The sequence below is a fragment of the Dermacentor silvarum genome, chromosome 4 (assembly GCF_013339745.2).
Source record: "Dermacentor silvarum isolate Dsil-2018 chromosome 4, BIME_Dsil_1.4, whole genome shotgun sequence".
Classification (NCBI taxonomy): Eukaryota; Metazoa; Arthropoda; class Arachnida; order Ixodida; family Ixodidae; genus Dermacentor; species Dermacentor silvarum.
The window spans coordinates 228,473,302-228,494,500 of NC_051157.2; the positions used below are offsets into that span (position 1 = coordinate 228,473,302).

Below are 21,199 nucleotides of genomic sequence, written 5' to 3' on the forward strand. Positions count from 1 at the left end.
TTACGCAAGCCTGCGTTCTAACTGCACCTCGGTAAGGCTAAATTAAAACGCATCAAGCGTGTCTCAATGCGCTCGCTTGCCTGCGAGAAGTTCTCGAATTTTACAAATTTTATACACTCATGACATGGCATTATTTCCTCCCCATTGGCTGCACCGTCATGTACCCAATGATGCACGCACTAGACCACAACTTTAGTCACTCAGATGGCTGCCACGTGACGTGTGCTCGTGCACTAGGCACACCTTTAGTCAGCCAGAGCTGCCCTGGCGTCGGGGAAGAGTGCTCGTCTCGCTCCCTGGAGGCCCTTCCCAACCAGGCCTAAATTTACCAAATTTGCTTTTCAAAGCCATGTTTGCAGGTACAGGAACCTCCCTTAGAAATTGGACGTCAATCCAAGCATTTTTGACGTGTTTTTACTCTTTGTGCCGTCTGCCATTTTTGGTACCATCGCTCGGTGGCGACGCCGATGGATTTTCGTGTAATGGGGCATGTGATGCTTTCACATTAAAGAAAGCATTTCTTTATGCTGGCCTTCAAAAACGTGTTGCACGAAACCAGAGGTTTGCTGCAGCGTTCTACCAGCTTGATCACAAAATGCTGAGAATATGAGCAGAGGTGGTATCTGTTGCCTGCCTGACCTGGCTAATTGATTCCTGCCAGGTCAGAGTGGGCGAGCTGTGCCTCCATTGTATTACGGTTATTTGGTCTATGAGGGTGCACTCCCAGGTTACATGTCTTATTATGGTGGGTATGCCACTGCACCAAGGCCACTTCGCCCTTGGTGCAAAAAGACACATGGAACAGACGAGCTACGCTGCGATAACAGCACCATAGCTTCACCCAAGCCTATGATGAGAATGCAAAATGAAGTGTATTGTTATGAAATATGATCTCGTGACGTCGAAAACAGCTTGACTGTGCATATGTAGCAGTAGAAGAGAGTGATGCCAGGCAGCAGTCGTCACTGTGGCTCATTGCCAGGTATTGTGGAAGTTTTCTCTACTGCTGCATCAGACGAGCTACTAGTAGTCTTGCATGTGCCATATTTCAGCCTAATCAGTGTGAAATGACCTGTAAATTTTCATTCTGAAGTAAAAAAAAAAAAAAAAAAGCTTCTCATATTTATGTAAAGGAAATCTTTGGTTCATTGTAGCAATGTTTTAATTGCATTGTCTTTACCGAAAACTTCAAGGGGAATTGCAATTCTTTTGTTATATCTATTAGTTTGTGTGGATTGTTTGATCATATACAGTGGAATCTCGATGATACGAATCTCACGGGGTCACGAAAAATATTCGTATTAGCCAAAATTTGTATCATCGAAACACAATTAAAACTAGCTAAATTAAAAAGTAAGAGGTGAACTCACTCAGGCACATGCACGTAAAAAGCATTTACAGTATAGAGCACTTATAACGTAACCGTTTACAATGCAGAACTAGCTACAATGTGGCCTTTTCCGACTCCCATTAAACCTCCCATAGAACTCCATGTATACGCATACCACTTACAGTGCAGCTGCGGGAGATGCGGTTTCCGCGGGAAAATGTCGCCGACAAGGGCGATAGCGAGCGCGCTTCTCAATGAGGTGCGCCCACCGATGGGAGAGGAGATCAACGGGGGCGATGCGGAGGAGGAGCATCAGACGTGGAGCATGAGTCCAAGGGCAATAAAATTGTCGCTGCGCGCCGTATGTGTGAGTGAAAGCACACGGGGGACACGCGCCTTCACGAAGAGCGAACTAGACTTCCGTCGCGCGAAAGGCCGTGGGGGTATGAGAGGGAGGAAGGGAGGGGGGGCTTCTACTCTGCCAACAAGTGCGTTCTTGTACTTTGCGCCTGTGCCGGCTGTCAGTGTTGTTGCGCGCACCGTATCTTGAAAGCGATCTCCACACAGCTCTGACCTTTGTATGCGCTGTGCCTTAAGCCACTCAGTTTCCGTTGAAGCGATAGACCGCACGAACCTTCCCTCGCTGGGGCGGCCGCGCTTCCCCAGAACAACTTTTCCCCGGGGAAAAGCACAAAAGCAACAAAAGCGCCACCGCTTCAAACTCTTCGCACCCAGTCGCGGCCTCTGCGCCGCGTCTGCGCCTCCGCACCAAAAGAGAAAGGGAGAAAGTGCGGGACTGCGCGCTGTTCTCTTTCGCGGCGGTCGGTGGGGCGGCGTTTATTCGTATCAACCAACGCGGGTCGAAAATCGATTCGTAACAACCAGTCTCTAGCACGTTGCAAAGTAATGGGGCTCGGCTGGGCCCTTAGGGAAATTCGAATCATCCGGAAATTCGTGTTAGCCGTGATCGTATCATCGAGATTCCACTGTAGTTAGGTTTGACTGTAGTGGAGTTGCAATGCGATTGGGTAGCAGCAAGCTCACACCTGACAGGACATGACAATTGGACAAATGGCATCTCTCCTATTTAAAATTTTTTTTTTACATTTTACACTTGTCATATGATGAGCAGGGATGGAATAGGTAAAAGCCTAAAATGGAGCATATTCAGCAAAATGTCTGCCTGCTGGGCCTAGCCGTGGAAAAGTTGCAGCTATTTTTACTTTTGTATATTTTATTTGGCTATTGCACCGAGTGCATCCACTGGTCAATGCTTGTTGTGCACAAATGGCAGGAAAATGTAGCCGACATCATCGTGACTCATGGAGGAGAATTGAGCCAGTGTTGGTTAGCTTTAGTCTTGAATTCGTAGCAAAAGTTCGCAAATACTTTTACCGTCTGAGGTGTTCAGAACTGTGTGGGGCTGGCCCTGCACACATTTCAGTAGCAGCACAATGTGCTGCGATTAAAGATGCACACTTCTTTGTGCAGCTAACTGTATTGTAGTGTCCGAAGCCCACTGAAGCTATGTTGAGGCTTTCATCCATGCGTGGTAGAAAATTGACAAAATTTACTGACACATTGGAATTTGTGTGGTGACTGGGAAACACTTTAAGTTGAGAGCCAACAGATGTGCAGTTTGCCAGTTTACGTAGGCTAAGTATTTGATGCATTGCTCGGGTATGTGTAGTGGTGGTGGAGGCCCTGAAGACCCTGTGCAACCTCATCTACAACAGTGCCGTGGTGCAGCAGGCGTGCAGGTGAGTCCAGCTGCATTGCATGTCCTTCTTCGTGTGTGTGCCGCACCGTACGAATTAGGTTCCTCCAGTATGAACAGTGTCTGACATTAGCAGGCACTGCATCCAATGTGGCAAGAGCAGGGATTGTCTATTGGGAGCGTTGCTTATGCAGGCACGGGATAGTGTGAACAAGGCCTGCAACATGCCAGTCACTTTGTTCCCTGCAAGGCCAACGTCGTATACGACGTTACCACATCCTGCGGTGGCTTCTTCATCTGACAAACATGTTGTATCAAGGGCCACCTGCCAGAGCACACTTAGAACCTGATGTTGAAAACAGGCAATAGTAATTTGGCCATTCATTGTGCCAAAGGCGGGTGCAAACCTAGCCACCACCAGATGCTCATTGTGCACAGGTATCGAGACATGGGCACTGATGAAATTTATGAGTCATTCATTAAGCTGTGCAAGGAGCCTTCATGCCATCTTGCCATCTTGCCATCTTCATGCCTTCTTGCCATCTTGTCAGCTTGCCATCAGTTGCCTTGACTGAGAAAGAGATAAGCTGTCACCGTGACTGAGCGATCAGACGCTCCTGTTGTGTGTTTTTTTTTAAAGACGTACATTTGGTTTTCTAGCAGCCTCCTTTGTTCTATTATCTTCAACAAGATAAACGCACTTGTTGTTAGCACCTGGTCCTGCTTTCTCGCGCTGCTTCTTTTTCATAGGATATGTACAGTTTAACATGCGATTCGAACGTGAAAATTTTGTGTCATGACCCCTTTTAGTCAGCATGGCAAGGTGAAGACTCACAATAACTGTGCACTCTACATGTACAGTCATACTGTCATGTACAGTCATAGTGTGCCGTTATACGGTCGTACTGTCTGATGTATATGAACACTTCACTCAATTCAACTTGCTACTGAATTCCTTGAGAGTATAAAGTGTGTAGCGAGGAGAGACACTAGTGGGTCCAGCTCTAGTCTGCCCAGATGCTAGTGGGTCCAGCGCTTTGGCTCACAACGGCGCTCGTGCTTGAAAGCCGTGTCTCGTTTGGCTGTCAACGCTGCGCTGCTCCGATCTCTAATAAACCCTTTACAATTGGTGGAGCGTGTTGCGCCCACAAAACCTGCAACCTGGAACTTCGATCCCACACCGTACCATCGACCATGCCTGAAGAAGCCTCCTAGCAAGTACCTCCCCCTGCACCGACACTGTGCTCTGGTGTGCCGCGCCACAGGGACCCTGCTTTCTTCACAGGCGCAGATGACACCGATGTTGAGCATTGGCTTACGACCTACGAGCGGGTAAGCACCCACAATAAATGGGACGAAGCCGCTAAGCTCAGCAACGTGCTGTTCTACCTCGCGGGTGTGGCCAGCTTATGGTACAACAACCATGAAACGGATTTTCCGACGTGGTCAGACTTCAAGACATCTTTTGTCGAGGTTTTTGGCCGCCCTGCTGTTCGTAAGCTGCGCGCCGAACAGCGTTTGTGGGAACGACCTCACCAAGTAGGCGAATCCTTCACAAGATATATCGAAGACATCCTGGACTTATGCAGGAAAGTCAACGCGACCATGTCGGAGTCTGATAAGATCAGGAATGTTATGAAAGGCATAGAAGATGATGCCTTCAACATGCTCCTTGCCAAAAACCCTCACACTGTGGCCGAGATAATTACACTGTGCCAAAGTTACGAGGAGCTGCGCAGGCAGCGGTCATTGACCCGTCGCCCTCCATCGCGCGACGAACACCTCGCTGGCTTGACGGCCATTTCTGATCAGTGAGTGTTGATGGCAGAAATGAAGGCTTTCGTGCGCGAGGAAATTGCACGCCAGCTCTCCTTGATGGCCTTTGCACAACCGCCACCACTACAAGAGCCAACATCAAGTTTTGAGCCCCCGCTCCGCCGCACCATCGCGCACGAACTCAACCAGCTTTTGCCTGAGCGCCATCAACATGTTCCTGCGGCCGCACCTCTCCGCTACGCTGAAGTCGCCGCCAGGCCCTAACAGATCCCTCTGGCTGCACCACTCAGCTACGCGGAAGTCGTCGCCAGGCCCCACCCCTTCTGTCAAGGTGGGCCTCTCACATACGTCGACGTCTTGACTGTGCCCCGATCACAGCCCGCCATGCAATCATATCACCAGCCGCCCCACACAACGCGTCCTTCTACATGGACGGGGCCCACCACAGCGAATCGGTGGCGTACATCCGACAACCGGCCTATCTGCTTTGCGTGTGGCTACGCCGGTCACGTCGCGCGCTAGTGTAATCCCGTGCAGTCACCTAGCGCTACAACATATGCGCCAAGTCGTATGGTCGGTCCTCCCCGCCCATATTACGACAACCCTTCGGCATCGTCATCAATGTTCCGCCCAACGCCCAATACCCGCCGCTCACCTTCTCCACGCCGACGCTCGCTATCACCGATGCGGCCCCGTCCCGCAGCTCGGGAAGAGGAAAACTAATTGTCGCAGTCCACGAGGCAAGGGCTGCGACGCCGGCGAAACGCGGAAGTCATCAGGGTAGCCCGACAAATCTGATAGACGTGTTTGTTGATGGTGTTCATACATCTGCACTCGTGGACACCGGAGCCGCCGTGTCAGTTATCGATGCAAAACTTTGTCGCTTGATTCGGAAAGTCACGATGCCCCTTACTGGACTGTCCCTATGCACAGCTGGCGCACAGCGTATTGACCCGTTAGCGGGCACAGCTCGTGTTGCCATTGAGGACGTTGTATACGCCATCGAATTTATTGTAATTTCGTCGTGCTCCCATGACGTTATCCTCGGCTGGGATTTTCTCTCCCACCACAATGCCGTCATTAATTGCGCACGGGCTGAACTAGAACTGTCGCCGCTCTCAGATTTGACGCTCGCCGACAATGCTTCTCTACCGAACAAACTCCTCGTCAGACACGCCACCACCGTTCCTCCCAACTCGTCAGTGGTTGTCTCTATGTACTGCAGCAGCCTCTCTGATGCCGTCGCACTACTTTCTCCGTCCGGCCACTTTTCCACTCGAAAAGGTCTCCTGCTACCTTTTGCGACGGTGAACATCACACAGGGCTCTAGTGCTATATTTATTTGTAACCCGTTCTCGTACCCTGTGTTGCTACTCCAAGGAGAATGTCTGGGCAGTGTCGAAGCTATCGCAGACGTACAAATTACGGACGTTCCCGAAGACCCATACTGTGCCCGTTACAGTACACTCGGCTCGATTTCTACGTCTGGCCCATTGCCTATAGATGTGTTCGATTCTTCTGTTGCCGATGACCTTACACCGGGCCAGCGATCACAGCTTCTGTGCCTCCTACAAGAATTTCGTGCTTCTTTCGACGTCGGGCAACCTTCCCTGGGCTGGACATCAACTGTTACGCACCACATCGATAATGGCTTCCAATCGCCATTGCGGCAACACCCATATCGTGTATCGGCTACAGAACGTTGCGTGATTAATGAACAAGTGGCCGATATGCTCCGCCGTGTAGTGATCCGACCTTCCCACAGTCCATGGGCGTCTCCCGTCGTGCTTGTTACGAAGAAAGACTGTTCTGTACGGTTCTGTATGGACTATCGGCGCCTCAACAAAATCACTCGTAAGGATGTTTACCCGCTTCCGTGAATGGACAACGCTATTGACAGCCTACAAGGAGCAGAATTTTTTTCATCTCTCGATCTGCGCTCAGGGCATTGGCAAGTACCTATGGCAGATGACGATCGACCGAAGACAGCCTTTGTCACGCCCGACGGCTTATACGAATTTAACGTCATGCCGTTAGGACTTTGTAATGCGCCAGCAACCTTGAGCGCATGATGGATACCGTTCTGCGCGGCTTGAAATGGCACACGTGCTTGTGCTACCTTGATGACGTCATTGTTTTTGCTCTGGACTTCTCCATGCACCTTCAATGCCTCTGGCGTGTCTTGACGTGCTTGAGAAACGCCGGCCTACAACTGAATTTAAAGAAGTGCCGATTTGCAGCGCGGCAGCTGACGATACTGGGTTACGTCGTTTCCAAGGATGGAATTCTCCCCGATCCAGCCAAGCTTCGTGGCGTCGCCGAATTCCCTAAACCTACGTCCATCAAAGAACTGCGAAGTTTCGTAGGTTTATGTTCTTACTTCCGACGCTTCATTCAAAATTTCGCCGCCATCATATCACCTCTGACAAAGCTCCTTGGATGCAACGGACCCCTTCATTCGTGGTCGTCAGAGTGCGAGGAAGCGTTCGCAAATCTCCGTCGTTTGCTGACAACTCCCCCAATTTTGCGCCACTACGATCCGGCGGCCCCTGCAGAGGTACACACAGATGCCAGCGGTGTTGGCCTCGGCGCTGTCCTTGCGCAGCGCAAACCTGGCTTTCCTGAATACGTCGTGGCCTATGCCAGTCGCACCCTTACGAAAGCCGAGACCAATTACACTGTCACGGAAAAAGAATGTCTGGCGATCATCTGGGCTCTTACTTAGTTCCGGCCTTATTTCTATGGCCGCCCATTTGATGTCGTCACTGACCACCACGCACTATGTTGGCTGTCATCGTTGAAGGATCCTTCAGGTCGTCTTCCCCGCTGGGCACTTCGCCTGCAGGACTACGATATCCGCGTGCTGTACCGCAACAGATGCCAACATTCCGATGCCGACGCCCTATCACGCTCTCCCTTGCCTGACGACAATACCTGCTGCTCACTATCCCAGCTAGCTGTTTCTACAATCGACCTTGAGACTATCGCTTCCGAGCAGCGCAAGGACCCGTGGATTGCCTCGATTATAGACTTGCTTGCTGACCCATCACCACAATCAACCACTCGTACGTTGCGTCGTCAGGCTCGCCATTTCGCGGTTCGCGACAACCTGCTTCACTGATGCAGTTATGCCGCAGAATGCCAGTGGTTGTTAGTAGTTCCTCGCAGTCTGCGCTCCGAATTCTGCGCATCCTTTCACACAGATCCACAGTGCGCACACTCGGGAGTTTTCACAACCTACCAGCGCCTTCGACAGCGCTACTCCTGGCGCGGAATGTACAAGTACGTTCAACAGTTCGTTCGCTCCTGCCCCAACTGCCAGCGCCGGAAATCTTCACCCCAGATCTCACCGACTGGTCTGCAGCCTCTACCCTGCCCTACCCGGCCGTTCGGGCGCGTTGGAATTGATTTGTATGGGCCACTTCCCTTGACGGTGGCTGGTAACCACTGGGCTATGATGGCAGTAGATCACCTCACACGATACGCTGAAACCGCCGCTCTCCCAGCAGCTACAGCGCACGATGTTGCCTCATTCCTGCTTCGCCGATTCATCCTGCGGCATGGTCCACCCCAGGAATTGCTCAGTGATTGCGGACGTGTCTTCCTGTCGGAAGTGGTTGAAGCCATTCTTAAAGAGTGCCACATTAGTCATCGCACAACTACGGCGTACCACCCCTGAACCAATGGCCTCACAGAACGCTTCAACTGCACGCTCGGCGACATGCTTTCAATGTACATCGCCTCCGACTACACGAACTGGGACGCCATTCTGCCCTTCGTCACCTACGTGTACAACACCGCTACTCAGAGCACCACTGGCTTTTCGCCCTTTTTGTTATTATACGGTCGGCACCCGTCACATACCATCGACACAATTTTACCTTACAGGGCAGATGCATCCGAGGGCTCACCTATTTCTGCCACAGCACGGCATGCTGAAGAATGCCATGACATCGCACGTGCCTTTACTTCCAACGACCAAGAGCTCCAGAAGAGCACTCGCGGCGACTCCACTTCCGCAATCACCTTGCTTCCTGGCGCGCTTGTGTGGCTCTCTGTCCCGTTCACCGCCCCTGGCCTCTCATCGAAACTACTCCCGAAATATAAAGGCCCTTACCGCGTCATCGAACGCGCATTTCCCGTGAATTTTGTTATCGAACCAGTTCACAACCGTCTTCGGACCAGCGCCGTCGTGGACGAGACATTGTCCACGTCGACCGCCTCAAGCCATACTACGATCCTGTCATCCTGACGAGCTGTTAGGTCGCCGGACGGCTCCCTTATCACTCTTGGGGTAATTGTAGCGAAGAGAGACGCTAGTGGGTCCAGCTCTAGTCTGCCCAGACGCTAGTGGGTCCAGCGCTTTGGCTCGCAACGGCGCTCGTGCTTGAAAGCCGTGTCTCATTTGGCTGTCGACGCTGCGCTGCTCTGATCTCTAATAAACCCTTTACAAGTGGAATATACTGGTCATGTGATGTTCCTAGGGCTGCTCTTGGTGGTAGGTTGTCCTCAGCTTTTTTTCTTTTATTTGACGCTCATGCGTTTGCTCATGCGGGTTACCAAACTTTCTGGCTTTGGGGAAGAACCCTCTCCCTCTTTCCACCAGTGGGTTTATAACATGGGCTCACTATAAGTGTTGCAATGAATTAAGCAAATTACTGCACTGCAAATTACTGCATATGTTGAAATAAGAACAAAAAACCTCACCAATTACTGCGTTACTTAAACAGGGCAATTGGATTGTGGCACCGTGCCACTTTGTTATTCGTCAGCCTTGGGTTGCCTATTGTGCATTTGAGCCTGCAGTTTGAACTTCTTCAGGGGTTAAGGTTCGTGTTTTAAAAATGAAAATAATTCTACATTTCACATTCATTTTTTTTTCCTTAAGGGCCGCATACTTGGGGCATTACATAAGGGGCGGGAGTAATAAAAGAAAAAAAAAATAATGAGGATGACCGTGCCATAGAAAATGTTGTGACTGCGTCAATGAAGGTTGATGGACTGGTGATAGCTGCGACGGCAGGCCAGCCGAGTCAGTAGGAGGGAAGAAGGACGATGAAAAGGCACGAGGGTGAGCCACGCTGAGAGAATGCGAAGTGATGTGCAACCAGGATTAGTAAGGGTTGAGGGCGCTGTATGAGAACTGATGGAATAATGACAGACTTGCAATACGACAGCGACAGGAAAGAGTTTGAAAGTTAGATTTTACCTTTAATAAAGATACACGGTCTTCATGAGAGTATGGTGAATGTAAAAAGAACTAGTAGCTCGGTTCTGTACTGATTCAATGGTGTGAAGGAGGTGTGTGATGTGATGAGGGATCCAAATGACCAACGAGGATTTATAAGGACGCTACCCGGCGACACACATCATTTTTGAGGCAGCGGTTGCGGCAACTACAACCTGTGCTGACTGATTGATACTTTCTCTGCAGGTTGGTGTCTGTTTTCTACACGCGATTGTTGTATTGCTTATTGCCGTGACTGCTGCCTCCTAGTAAGTTTTTTTTTCCGTGGGTGTTTTTGCTACCTTTGCTAACCATGCCGTCCAATGCAGAGCTGGCGAAAAAAATTGAATTACTTGAGTCACTGCTTCGCTCTAATCTTGACACTCTCGCTAATTATGTAACAGTCAAAATTAAGGAGAAGTTGGCTCACGAAGGCCTCAGGGAACATGCGTCCCTAAGTGAGAGTGTGCGATTTCTATGTGACAGTTTTGACTCTATTAAGGTGAAACAGGATGAATTGACACTAGCCAACAAGGAACTTGTTGCGCAAAATGAAGTGCTAACCAGAAGAGTTGCGGAACTCGAGCAGTACTCGCGGCTAAATAATGTTGAAATTAAGGGCGTACCAGTCACTCAGGGAGAGGACTGTGCGGCCATTGTGAAGCGGTTGGGTGAAGCTATTCAATGTCCTGTCACGCCTAGCGACTTTGATACAATTCATCGCGTCTCAACTAAAACAGAGGAAAAGAACATTGTCGCGAGGTTTTGTTGCCGGGACAAGAAAAACGACTTTGTCCGTAAAGCGCTTAAGGTCCGTCCGAGCACTTCTGATGTTGGCTTCTCTGGTAGCTCTGATGGGGCAATTTATGTGAATGATCACCTGTCGCCCGAGAACAAAAGGTTGTTTGCTAGGGCCCTTACACTGAAAAAAGCGCACAAATGGCAATTTCTGTGGACAGAAAATTGCAATATCAAGGCTCGCAAATCTAGTGAAAGTAGGGTATATCGCATTGTCAAAGAAAGTGACCTAAGCATCTTTGCTTAGCCACTAGATTCTGTGTTCTTTCTTTATTCCTAGCACTTTTTTTTTCCACTTCCTTCCTTTCATCATGGCCTTGCTATCTCCTGTAGAGGCGAAGCACATACTAACTGGATGTAATCGTTCCTTGGTTCATTTTAACGCACGAAGCCTCCGCAAAAATTCAGATAATATCTATAATTTCATAAGTTCACTTGCTCATTCCTTCGATATTGTTTGCGTCGCTGAAACTTGGCTCTGCACGTACGACAGGAACCTTTTCGGCCTGTCATTGTACGAAGCTGAGTACTGTCACCGTTCATCAGGTAGTTATGGTGGCTCAGCAATCTTTATTGACTCTGATATACCCCACACACGCCGACAAGATCTTTTGTTTGACGTCATACATTGTGAATCCGTGTGTATTGAATTAGATCATACTTTTTTTAATGATAATAACAAGGTTATCCTGGGGTGCATTTAGCGCTCTCCTTCCTCGAACGTGAGGGATTTCATTTCTGGCCTGGACACCATTCTGCATAAGTTATCATCAGAAAACAAGCGTGTTCTCTTAATTGGAGACATCAACATTAACTTGCTTAATATCGAAAATACCACATACGCAGAATATTCTGATTGTTTCAGTGGCTATGGGTTTGAGTCTCTCATATCATCTCCCACTAGATGTCCTCTTCTTGGTGGTGCTTCATTGCTGGATCATGCACTTTGTAATTTCTCGCCTTCTCCCTATGCTGGAGTAATAGATGTCAACATTACTGATCACTATCCCATATTTCTTGCATTCGACGTGGTTAAGCCCTTTAGAACACTTACTCATGTTACTTCCATATTTGACCAGGAATCATTCCTTAATTCGATAACTTCAACTGATTGGTCCAGCGTTACATCGTTATGTGATGCAGATCAAGCCTTCAACAAGTTTTCTTCTCTCTTTCTCAAAGCCGTGCACGAGTGTACAATAACAATAAAATGTAAAAAAAAGATACAAATATCCCCAGAATCCTTGGTTAACGCAGGGATTGCTAAAAAGTATGCGGAAGAAAGATAACCTGTACAGAAAAGTTAAAAGGCAACCATTTAACGCTGCTTTAGTTTCGCGCTATAAGAAGTATTCCAACACTCTTTCATGCCTGCTAAAAACTGCGAAGAAAAAATATTACGAAACTCAATTATCTACTGACACTAACAGTTCTAAGAAACAATGGCAGCTCTTGAACGACTTCTTAAATCGATCTCCACATAGTTCACCTTTACAGAAAGTAATATATAATGGCATTACACATGACAGCCCTGACACTGTTGCTGACGCGTTTAGTAACTACTTTTTCGAAATTTTCAGTGAAGAACATAGCACTTCGCATTGTAACCTAATTCGTTCTGACCACTCCTTCTTTCTTTTTCCCGTGACACCTGCTGATGTGTCGACAGCAATTGTAAATCTTAAAGAGACCAGCCCCGGTATAGATCAAATTTCAGCCCGGCATTTAAAACTTGTAGTTGATGTTATTTGCGAACCACTTTCTGTAATTATAAATCTTGCGTTCAAGAATGGAATATTTCCTAACTCGCTGAAAGTAGCTAAAGTTATTCCGGTATATAAAAAGGGTGACCGACTGTCAGTTTCCAACTACCGCCCCATCTGTATTCTTTCATCCCTTAGTAAAGTTATCGAAAAATTATTTATAATTCGCCTAAGCAAATACCTGCAAAAATTTAATCTACTGAAGCCTTGCCAATTCGGTTTTCGAGAAGGAAGTTCCACCAACCTTGCCCTGCTTTCCCTGACTGACTATATCAAGCGCTCTATTGATTCATTATGCGCAGTTGGCTCAGTTTTTTTGGACTTTACAAAAGCATTTGACACCATTAATCATCTCGTCCTGTCTAACAAACTCGAAGCATACGGTATTTCAGGTCCGGCCCTCAAGTTCTTAAAAACTTATCTACAGAACAGAAAGCACACGGTATACATATCGGGCTGTTTCTCCGCTACTAAAACAATTAACCAAGGGGTGCCTCAAGGCTCATTACTTGGTCCATTACTTTTTTTACTTTACATCAATGATCTTCCCGACTGCATACACATGGCTCACTGCGTTTTGTATGCCGACGATACCACTATTTCCTTTGGTGATACATGTATTAATGCTGTTGCTGCCAAATTAAATGATGTCCTATGTAGCGTGTCCAAGTGATGCCACGAAAATTTTTTACTTATTAATCCAAATAAATCTAAATTTCTTATTTTTAAATCACCTCAACGTAAGTTAGCCTCATTGCCAGGCATCAGAATTGACTCGCATTTCATAAGTGTCAGTGATAGTGCATCATTCCTTGGCGTTCAACTCAATACTAACCTTAAGTTCGTTAACCATATTGCTCACATTAGAAAGATGGCAGCATTCGTGCGTTGCTTAAAGCACGCTCATATTTCTCCCATCAGACCCTGCTTTGTCTTTACTTCTCTTTTATTCATTCTTATATCACTTATGGCATCGCATCATGGGGAAATACTTATCAGTATCATCTTTCATCCCTTCAGCATTTACAAAATCGAGCCATTCGCATTATTTTTTCACTGTCCTCGCGACGTCAGCGCCACTGCTCTTCTTCGTTGCAACAACATCTTATCTATCAATAACTTGTTTCGGTTTAGTCTAATTTTGTTGTTATATAAACAATTAACAAATCAACTTGCCATCAATTTCATTGATTCAGATCTTTTAGTAAATTACAGCTGTACTAGGTTTGCTGCTAACAATAATTTTTTGTTACCAAAGGTTTCTACCAATTACGGTAAATCATCTTCATCCTTCTGTGCGATCACATTGTGGAATCATTTACCCATGTCTGTTAAATCCAAAGTTTATTCAATTTCATTCAAGAATTCATTAAAAGATTATTTGTTGAATTATTGATGTTGATGCTTGTTAAGTTGTACTAGATTTGTGTTTTTATACACAATAATTATTTCTCAATTTCCTCTTTTTTTTGCGTTCATGCCTTTTGATGTTTTAGATTCCTTTATGCTTACTGTTGTTTTTTGTGCTCATGCATTTTGATGTTTTCTATTCATTTATGCCAAATGGTGTTTTTTACTTCATAAATTTTTTCCATTGGTTCGCACTGCTGCTAATCCTTGTATTATTTTATTTGTAACCTTCATCGAGGGGGACGTTGCAGTCTTGTACTTTGGGACCCTCGTCTGTATATTTTATATGCTGTCATTAACATACGATGTAATAGTAATAATAAACTGATTTGATTTGAGTACTCTAGCTTGGGCATTTAACGGTCTTATAAGCTAAACACTTCACATGATGGGGGGCGTTATGCAAATGATTTTCCAAACACCCAGTTCTGTTTGCGGATCAGATAATGTTAGTCACATGCGGAAACCAGTCAAGCAGAAAATATTGTTACGCCTAGTACTTGTAAAAATTGATGGCTTCTATGGGCACATCGGCAACTATGTAGGAAAGGTTGAGGTGGTTACGACGATGTGAAATTATTACTTTGCATTTGTTTGGTTTTAAAATCATTAGCTAACGGTTACACCACTTTTTCACGGTTCGGCATGTTATTTTTATTTTGAACGCCATCACTCTTGACTGGGGAAGTCACATTAACACATATACAGCCAATCTTTCTCTTCCCGCACAGCATCGCACCGTGCGCCGACCGTATGGCTACCACTCTACACCATGCACCGTAAACGGTGCATGGTGTATAGTGGTTGTAGAGTGGAGTTGTCCTTGGTGTCATTATTTGTTGGCTTTTATGATATGATTAATAAATCGGGCTTCTTGGTTCCCTTTCTTCTCGTTCAGTACATAACGAGGGCTTGAATCCGGCAACATTGATGCCTTCAGGTAGCATATGATGACATGGAACAGGTGGAATGCGTGGGTCACATCTGGTTTTGTTGAACGTGAGTTTGTGTGCACGTGAGTTTGTATGCGCATGAGTTTTGCTGATGTAAATGTGCCTTGGCTGTCACCCACGGGGTTGAGTGGGTGGCAGTTTTCCTCTGGAGACATCGGTGCAGTCTTTCAGCGGATGGCTGGAGGTGCGATGATGAGTGCGGTGTGTGGCGGCCCCTGTCACGACTAGGCCTACGCACCGACCAATGGCGGCATTTGTGATTGCGCCCGCGACACAGAGATGGCTCTACGATCATCATGGGCCCAAACGGCGCGATTTTTGTGAAGTGGGAGCAGGCGTTGGCGTTGCGTCGTGGCGCGGTGTGTTGTCATGGGAAGAACGAAGAGGGACAAAACTGCTCAGGGTGTTGCAGTGAAAGGTGACTCTACGGATGATTGGGTCATGTGCACCGGGTGCGAGTCCTGGCACCCCCTGGACGCTACACAGTTTTCGTCCATGGAGGAGGCGGAAGCGGCACCAGCTTTCTACTGCCTGCAATGCGAGAAGATCGGCATTATCCGAGAGGAGTTCGCGCTGCTTCTCAAGCAAGAAGCTGAGAGTTGCAAGCTCACAGTAGCGAACCTGACAGCGATGCTGGAGGAAGAGACAAGGGCGAGAAAGACAGAGCGAGAGCACCTGGAGGATTTGCTGAGAGAGAAGTGTAAATGGGAACAGCTGGAGGAGAAGTTGGGAGAGGTAACGCGGAGTCACCGCACATTCACGGAGGCGCAGGGGCCGCCAAGGGAAGCTCTGGTGGTACTACCCACGACGGGCTGCGAGAGAGGACGGGTGCAGGGCAGCGATGGAAGCTGCAGTAGGGAGAATCACGTGGTGAAGAGCGCACAGACAGCGGCAGGCAACGGAGAGACACCCGATGGCACGGCAGGGTTTGTACAATGGGACGAGAGGCTGTTAACCCTTTGAAGGTCGAATTATTTTGAAAAAAACTTTCCCAGATGGTCAAATTACTTTATTGCGGATATTGAATGTAAAAAATGTATAAAGTCGGGAATAAATAGTGAAAAAAAATTAGAAACAGTATTTTGATGTCGGCATCACTCAGAACTCCAAATGTTCAATAATATTTCAGAGTGTGGTATTCCTTGAAACACGGTTCTACGCACAGCGCCTTATCGCGCCAATCAAGGTAGCGCCAATCAAAGAGCAGCGCCAATCAAGGTAGAAATCTTCCGCCGCATCTACAAGAGAGTGCCGACAGAGAAAACTCATGTTTCGCGCGCCTCCGTTGCGATCATTCGGCGGAACCGAAACCGCGTAAGCGCGTTGCCGCAGAGAGCGAGAATACCTCGTGATCGGCGCTGATAAACAAGCTAAGACAGCGCTAATCAAGATAGAAATCAACTTCCGCCGCCCCTGCAAGAGAGTGCCGACAGAGAGAAAACTCACGTTTGGCGCGCCTCCGTTGCGGAGTTGGCGTTGCGATCACGCGGCGCAACCGAAACCGCGTAAGCGCGTTGCCGCAGAGAGCGAGAATACCTCGTGAACGGCGCTGATAAACAAGCTAAGACAGCGCCAATCAAGATAGAAATCAACTTCCGCCGCCCCTGCAAGAGAGTGCCGACAGAGAGAAAACTCACGTTTGGCGCGCCTCCGTTGCGATCACGCGGCGCAACCGAAACCGCGTAAGCGCGTTGCCGCAGAGAGAGAGAATACCTCATGAGCGGCGCTGATAAACAAGCTAAGACAGCGCCACTCAATATAGAAATCAACTTCAGCGCCACTGCAAGACAGTGCCGACAGTGAGAAAACTCGCGTTTCGCGCGCCTCCGTTGCGATCACGCGGCGGAACCGAAAGCGCGAAAGCAGTGTTGCCGCAGTCTGCGCGACGCACGCGCTGAAACTAGAAATCAGTTCTGTTTATCTCCGCAAGAAGGTAGCACAAATGTCAAACGCTTCTTGTAAGTCCTAAAAGGTGGCAGCACCTCCCGGTAAGCATGCATCGTCATTATGGCGCGAAATTTCAAACGGAGGATCGGAACCGTACCCGTACGGCAAAGACCTTGCGGGACAGAAAACCGCCGCCGTACACATACGGCAAAAACCTTCAAAGGGTTAAACGTGGTTATCGGCGCACAGCAAGGCAATACAGCGAGGAGTAAGCCTAGGAACGCCACATTGGGGAGGAAGGGAAGGAAAGCGGAGAGAGATGGCCAGACTCGAGAGCATAGCGAACAGCAGCCAAAGGTAGACTCGGTAGACGAAAACAAGAGGCGAGTATTTGTGTTAAAAATGGCAATGCTGTCCGAATGAAGCGAACGTTGCTGAAGATGGTCAGTTGGAACCGGAACGTGCATTTCAGAGCGTACACGCACGCCACTATGAAGGATGTAATTGCGGCAGTCGAAGAATCACCGGACGTGTGGGGATCATTAGAAGCCATGGTGGTATTGCATGCAGGTCGAAAAGACGTGATGGACAACAACACAGTGCCAGAGAGCGCATTAGCGGAGCTACGCGCCCACCTGCAGATGTGGAAAGAGAGGGCTCCAAACCATCGATTTGTGGTGTATACGGTGCCAATACTCCGGACGGGCATGGACCAGCTTCTCTGCATCTGCAGACAGTGTAATGCAAACCTGAGATCTCTGTGTAAGGAACTGGGCCCATGGTTTGAATTTGTGGCCACGTACTGGGTTTGGGGAGATGTGCTGGACGACATGATGTACAAGGCGAACATGGCAGAGGAGCCGGGAAAACGCGTTGGACGAAGGTTGTGTGCTTTTTTAGAGGTGCGCCCACCGGGAAGGCACCAAAGAGGAAGTTGGAGGGGTTTTCAACAGGCCGACTCGATGATGGAGACTCTCAGCCAAGGCGTAGTCCACATGGCCGAAGAACAGTGGAAGCAGAGAAGGAGAGGAAAGTCCACGAATCCCAAACACATGTGGGCACAACAGGGATGTGCAAGGAAGAAGGGAGAACGGACGACAGAACTCCAGCACTCTGGCGGGAACTGAGGGGGGCTGTATCCCTGGGACGCCGGAAATGCGGGGTACCTCGAAAGAATAGAGTCAACCAGGGCGAGCAGTGTATTGGTTTCCTCAACATGCAAGGTGGTTGGACGGAGCAGAAATGGGGAGAACTTGTGAAAGAAATCCGGGAGGAAGAGTTTGCACTGTGCACAGTCTTGGAGAGTCACCTACGCGACCAGGAGGTGCTGCCATGAGAATCCGGTTTCATCTGGGAGGGGTGCAACAGACAGGGCAGTGAGTGCCGAGGAGGTGGAATTGGGTGCTTGTGGGAAACCACACAACGGTGGACGAGGCTGCGGGAGGGATGTTCTGAGCATATGTGGTTGGCTGGAAACACAGCGGGTACAGAGGTCGTGGTGGCCATTGTGTACATGTAGACTGGAGGACAGAGAGAGAAAAATTTGGAGATATGCCGCTGTTTCACCAAGGATATAGAGGACTTTTGCCAGGGGGCAGAGATCATAGTAGCGGGGGATTTCAATGCCCATGTGGAGAAAACCTGGACAGCCGCACAGATGCCAATGGTAGGCTGCTCCTGGAGCTGGCGGAATCGGCTGGACTAGTGATCACCAATTTGATGGAGAAGTGCTGTGGGGCAACGACCTGGTCCACGCGGGATCGCCGGTCCTGCATAGATTACTGCCTCATGACCGAACCAATGTACGGATGCCTCAACAGGATGGTGATAGATGAGGATGGAGCAGGCAACCTGGCAAGTGACCACAACCGGTTATGCCTGGTTTTCCAAGCCGGTTTTCAGCGTAAGCGACAGCAACTCTCTGTGGCTGTGAAATGAAAAGGCCCTACTTGAGATGGCAGCCAAGCTGGAAACGAAGGCCGATATACTGGAATCCTACGATCACCTTATATCCGAAATGAAAGAGGCCATGGGGCAGTGGGCTCATGAGGTCGGTGTGGACTTAAGCCATGGTGGAGCAGAGAAGTGGCAGAAGTTATACAGTGCAGGCAAGAAGCGAGCTGTGTCCACAGACATCTGAGCAAATACGGGGATCCAGAAGCGGTTCTGGTTGCCTGGGAGACCTACAGGAGGCTGAAACAGTATGCAGCTGTGCTGGTGGAGGGACGTGTTCGGGGCATGAACAGTTAGTTCATTGAGGATTTGAAGGAGGCAGGAAGGCAGGCACCACAGTGCTTCTGGGGATATATACAGAAGTCGAACCAGCAGATATCCCAAGTGACACTGCGGGGGTCGCCGGACGGGGAGGAAGTGATAGCGGAGAAATGTATCCCATTGCTGGAGGAGTGGCTGCGATCACTGCAACGGCAAGATGCCCATGACACCCTGTCTGAAGACATGGCTGGCTCGTATGTGCGGCTTACATCAGAGGAACAAGCCGATGCTGATCTACGGTTGGCACCAACTGAGAGAGAATTTAAGAGAGCGGTGAGCAGAGTGGACGCAGGGACAGCAGCAGGGTGCGATGGGATACCGATGAGCCTGGTCAAGACGCTGGGGCCTAAAGCACAGGCGAGGGTCGAGGAGTTTGTCGCGAAGGCGCTGGGATTGGCGGAGGTACCAGGGGATTGGAAGAAAAGCAAGCTGTGACCTCAGGTGATAAGCGAGACCTTACGAACTACAGACCGATCGCCGTGACCCCGGTCCTGTATCGAGTGACCATGCAAGTGGTGAAGGCATGACTCCAGCGGTGGGTGGAGGCCACGGGAATCCTTAGAGAGCTTCAGATGGACTTCCGGCAGGGACATCGCATAGAGGACAGCCTCTTTGTCATCACGCAAAGCATTGAGCTGGCGCTCCAGACCGGGGACCCATTGTATGTGGCTTTCCTGGACATAGCTAAGGCCTCTGATTGTGTGAACCGAGAGATCCTCTGGAAGATACTGGCAGAGATGGGCGTGGCTGACGAAGATTGCGTACTGCTTCAGGGATGTGGTGACAGAGGTGGAGTGGGATGGCCATAAGACTGCACAGGTAGAAATGCCTCGAGGCCTCCGGCAGGGTGGTCCAACGTCTCGAGGCCTTGGATTGTGGCTTCACTTTCAGGCACAGGGAAAGCGGGCAGCTGGCGCAGAGACGGATCCCAGCGCTGGTGTATGCCGACGATTTTGCACGCCTTGCATGCTTTCCGGAGGAGCTGCAGAAGTTGTTAGACTTATGTGGCAGGGAGATGACGTGACTGCGACTGAGGTTCAGCGCCGCAAAGTGTGTGGTGTTGGTTTGGGGGGCACAAGATGCGCGGCCCGACACAACATGGAGCCTACAGGGCAACCCAATCCTCTGGAGCACCAGCACAAAATACCTAGGCATCAGACTGACAACGAGCCCAGACTACCTCTCGGCATATGAGAGAGAGATGAGAGGCAAAGCAGCCAGGCATAAGGGAGTTCTGTGCCAGAGGTCCTTGTGGTCGTATAGTAGATACGAGATGATGCGAGTGCTGTGGAAGATAGTAGCAGTGCCGGGGCTTACCTACGCTAACGCCGTGCTATGCCTCTCCTCGGGAGTGCGGGAATTCCTGGAGAGGTGCCAAAGAGAGATAGGCAGGCTGGCGCTGGGAGTGCACAGGCTCACACCAGTGGAGGCGATACAGGGGGAGATGGGATGGTCCTCCTTCAGCGCGAGAGAGGCGGTGGCAAAGGCGACATACGAGAATCGGCTGCTGAGGCTTCCGGGGGAGAATGTCGCACGACAGATGATGGTTCACACGATTTTCGCCGACAAGTCGACGAAATGGACAAGAAGAACGGCTGCACGGCGTCGGCGTTTTGGGTTACCGACGATCTGTCTGGAGGAGGCGGCACAGAAGCTGAGGGACCCAATGGACAGGGGAACATGGCTTCAGGTGCGACAGAGAGAGACAGCTGCGTGGCAGAAAGCCGCAGAAGAAAAGTCGTCCCTCGAGTTGTATTGGAGTGAGAAGCTGAAAATCCGCACCATGCACTGGAATATCAGAGGACTAATCCGTAATGTAGACATAACTGAACTGTTATCTCGATATCAGCCAAAGGTGTTCTGTGTCCAGGAGACACATCTAAATCCCAGACAAGCGAATTTTCTCCGGCAGTACGCCATATTTCGCAAGGACTGAGACGAAGCTGTTGCCTCGTCTGGCGGGGTGGCAATTATTGTCGACAGGTCCGTCGCTTGCTAACAGTTAGCCCTTCAAATGCCTCTCGAGGCTGTGTCCGTGCGAGCAATATTGCTTAACAAGCTCAA

At 49.2% G+C, this 21,199-nt stretch overlaps 1 protein-coding gene across 1 annotated transcript in view; it reads left to right on the plus strand.

The window, feature by feature from the left end:
- The window catches only part of LOC119451030 (synembryn-A), a 251,017-nt gene that overhangs the window by 59,665 nt on the left and 170,153 nt on the right, over positions 1-21,199 (plus strand). Inside the window, exon 4 of the mRNA XM_037714460.2 lies at positions 3,021-3,090. Coding sequence (XP_037570388.1) covers positions 3,021-3,090 — 70 coding nt within the window. The remainder of the gene's footprint in view (positions 1-3,020; positions 3,091-21,199) is intronic.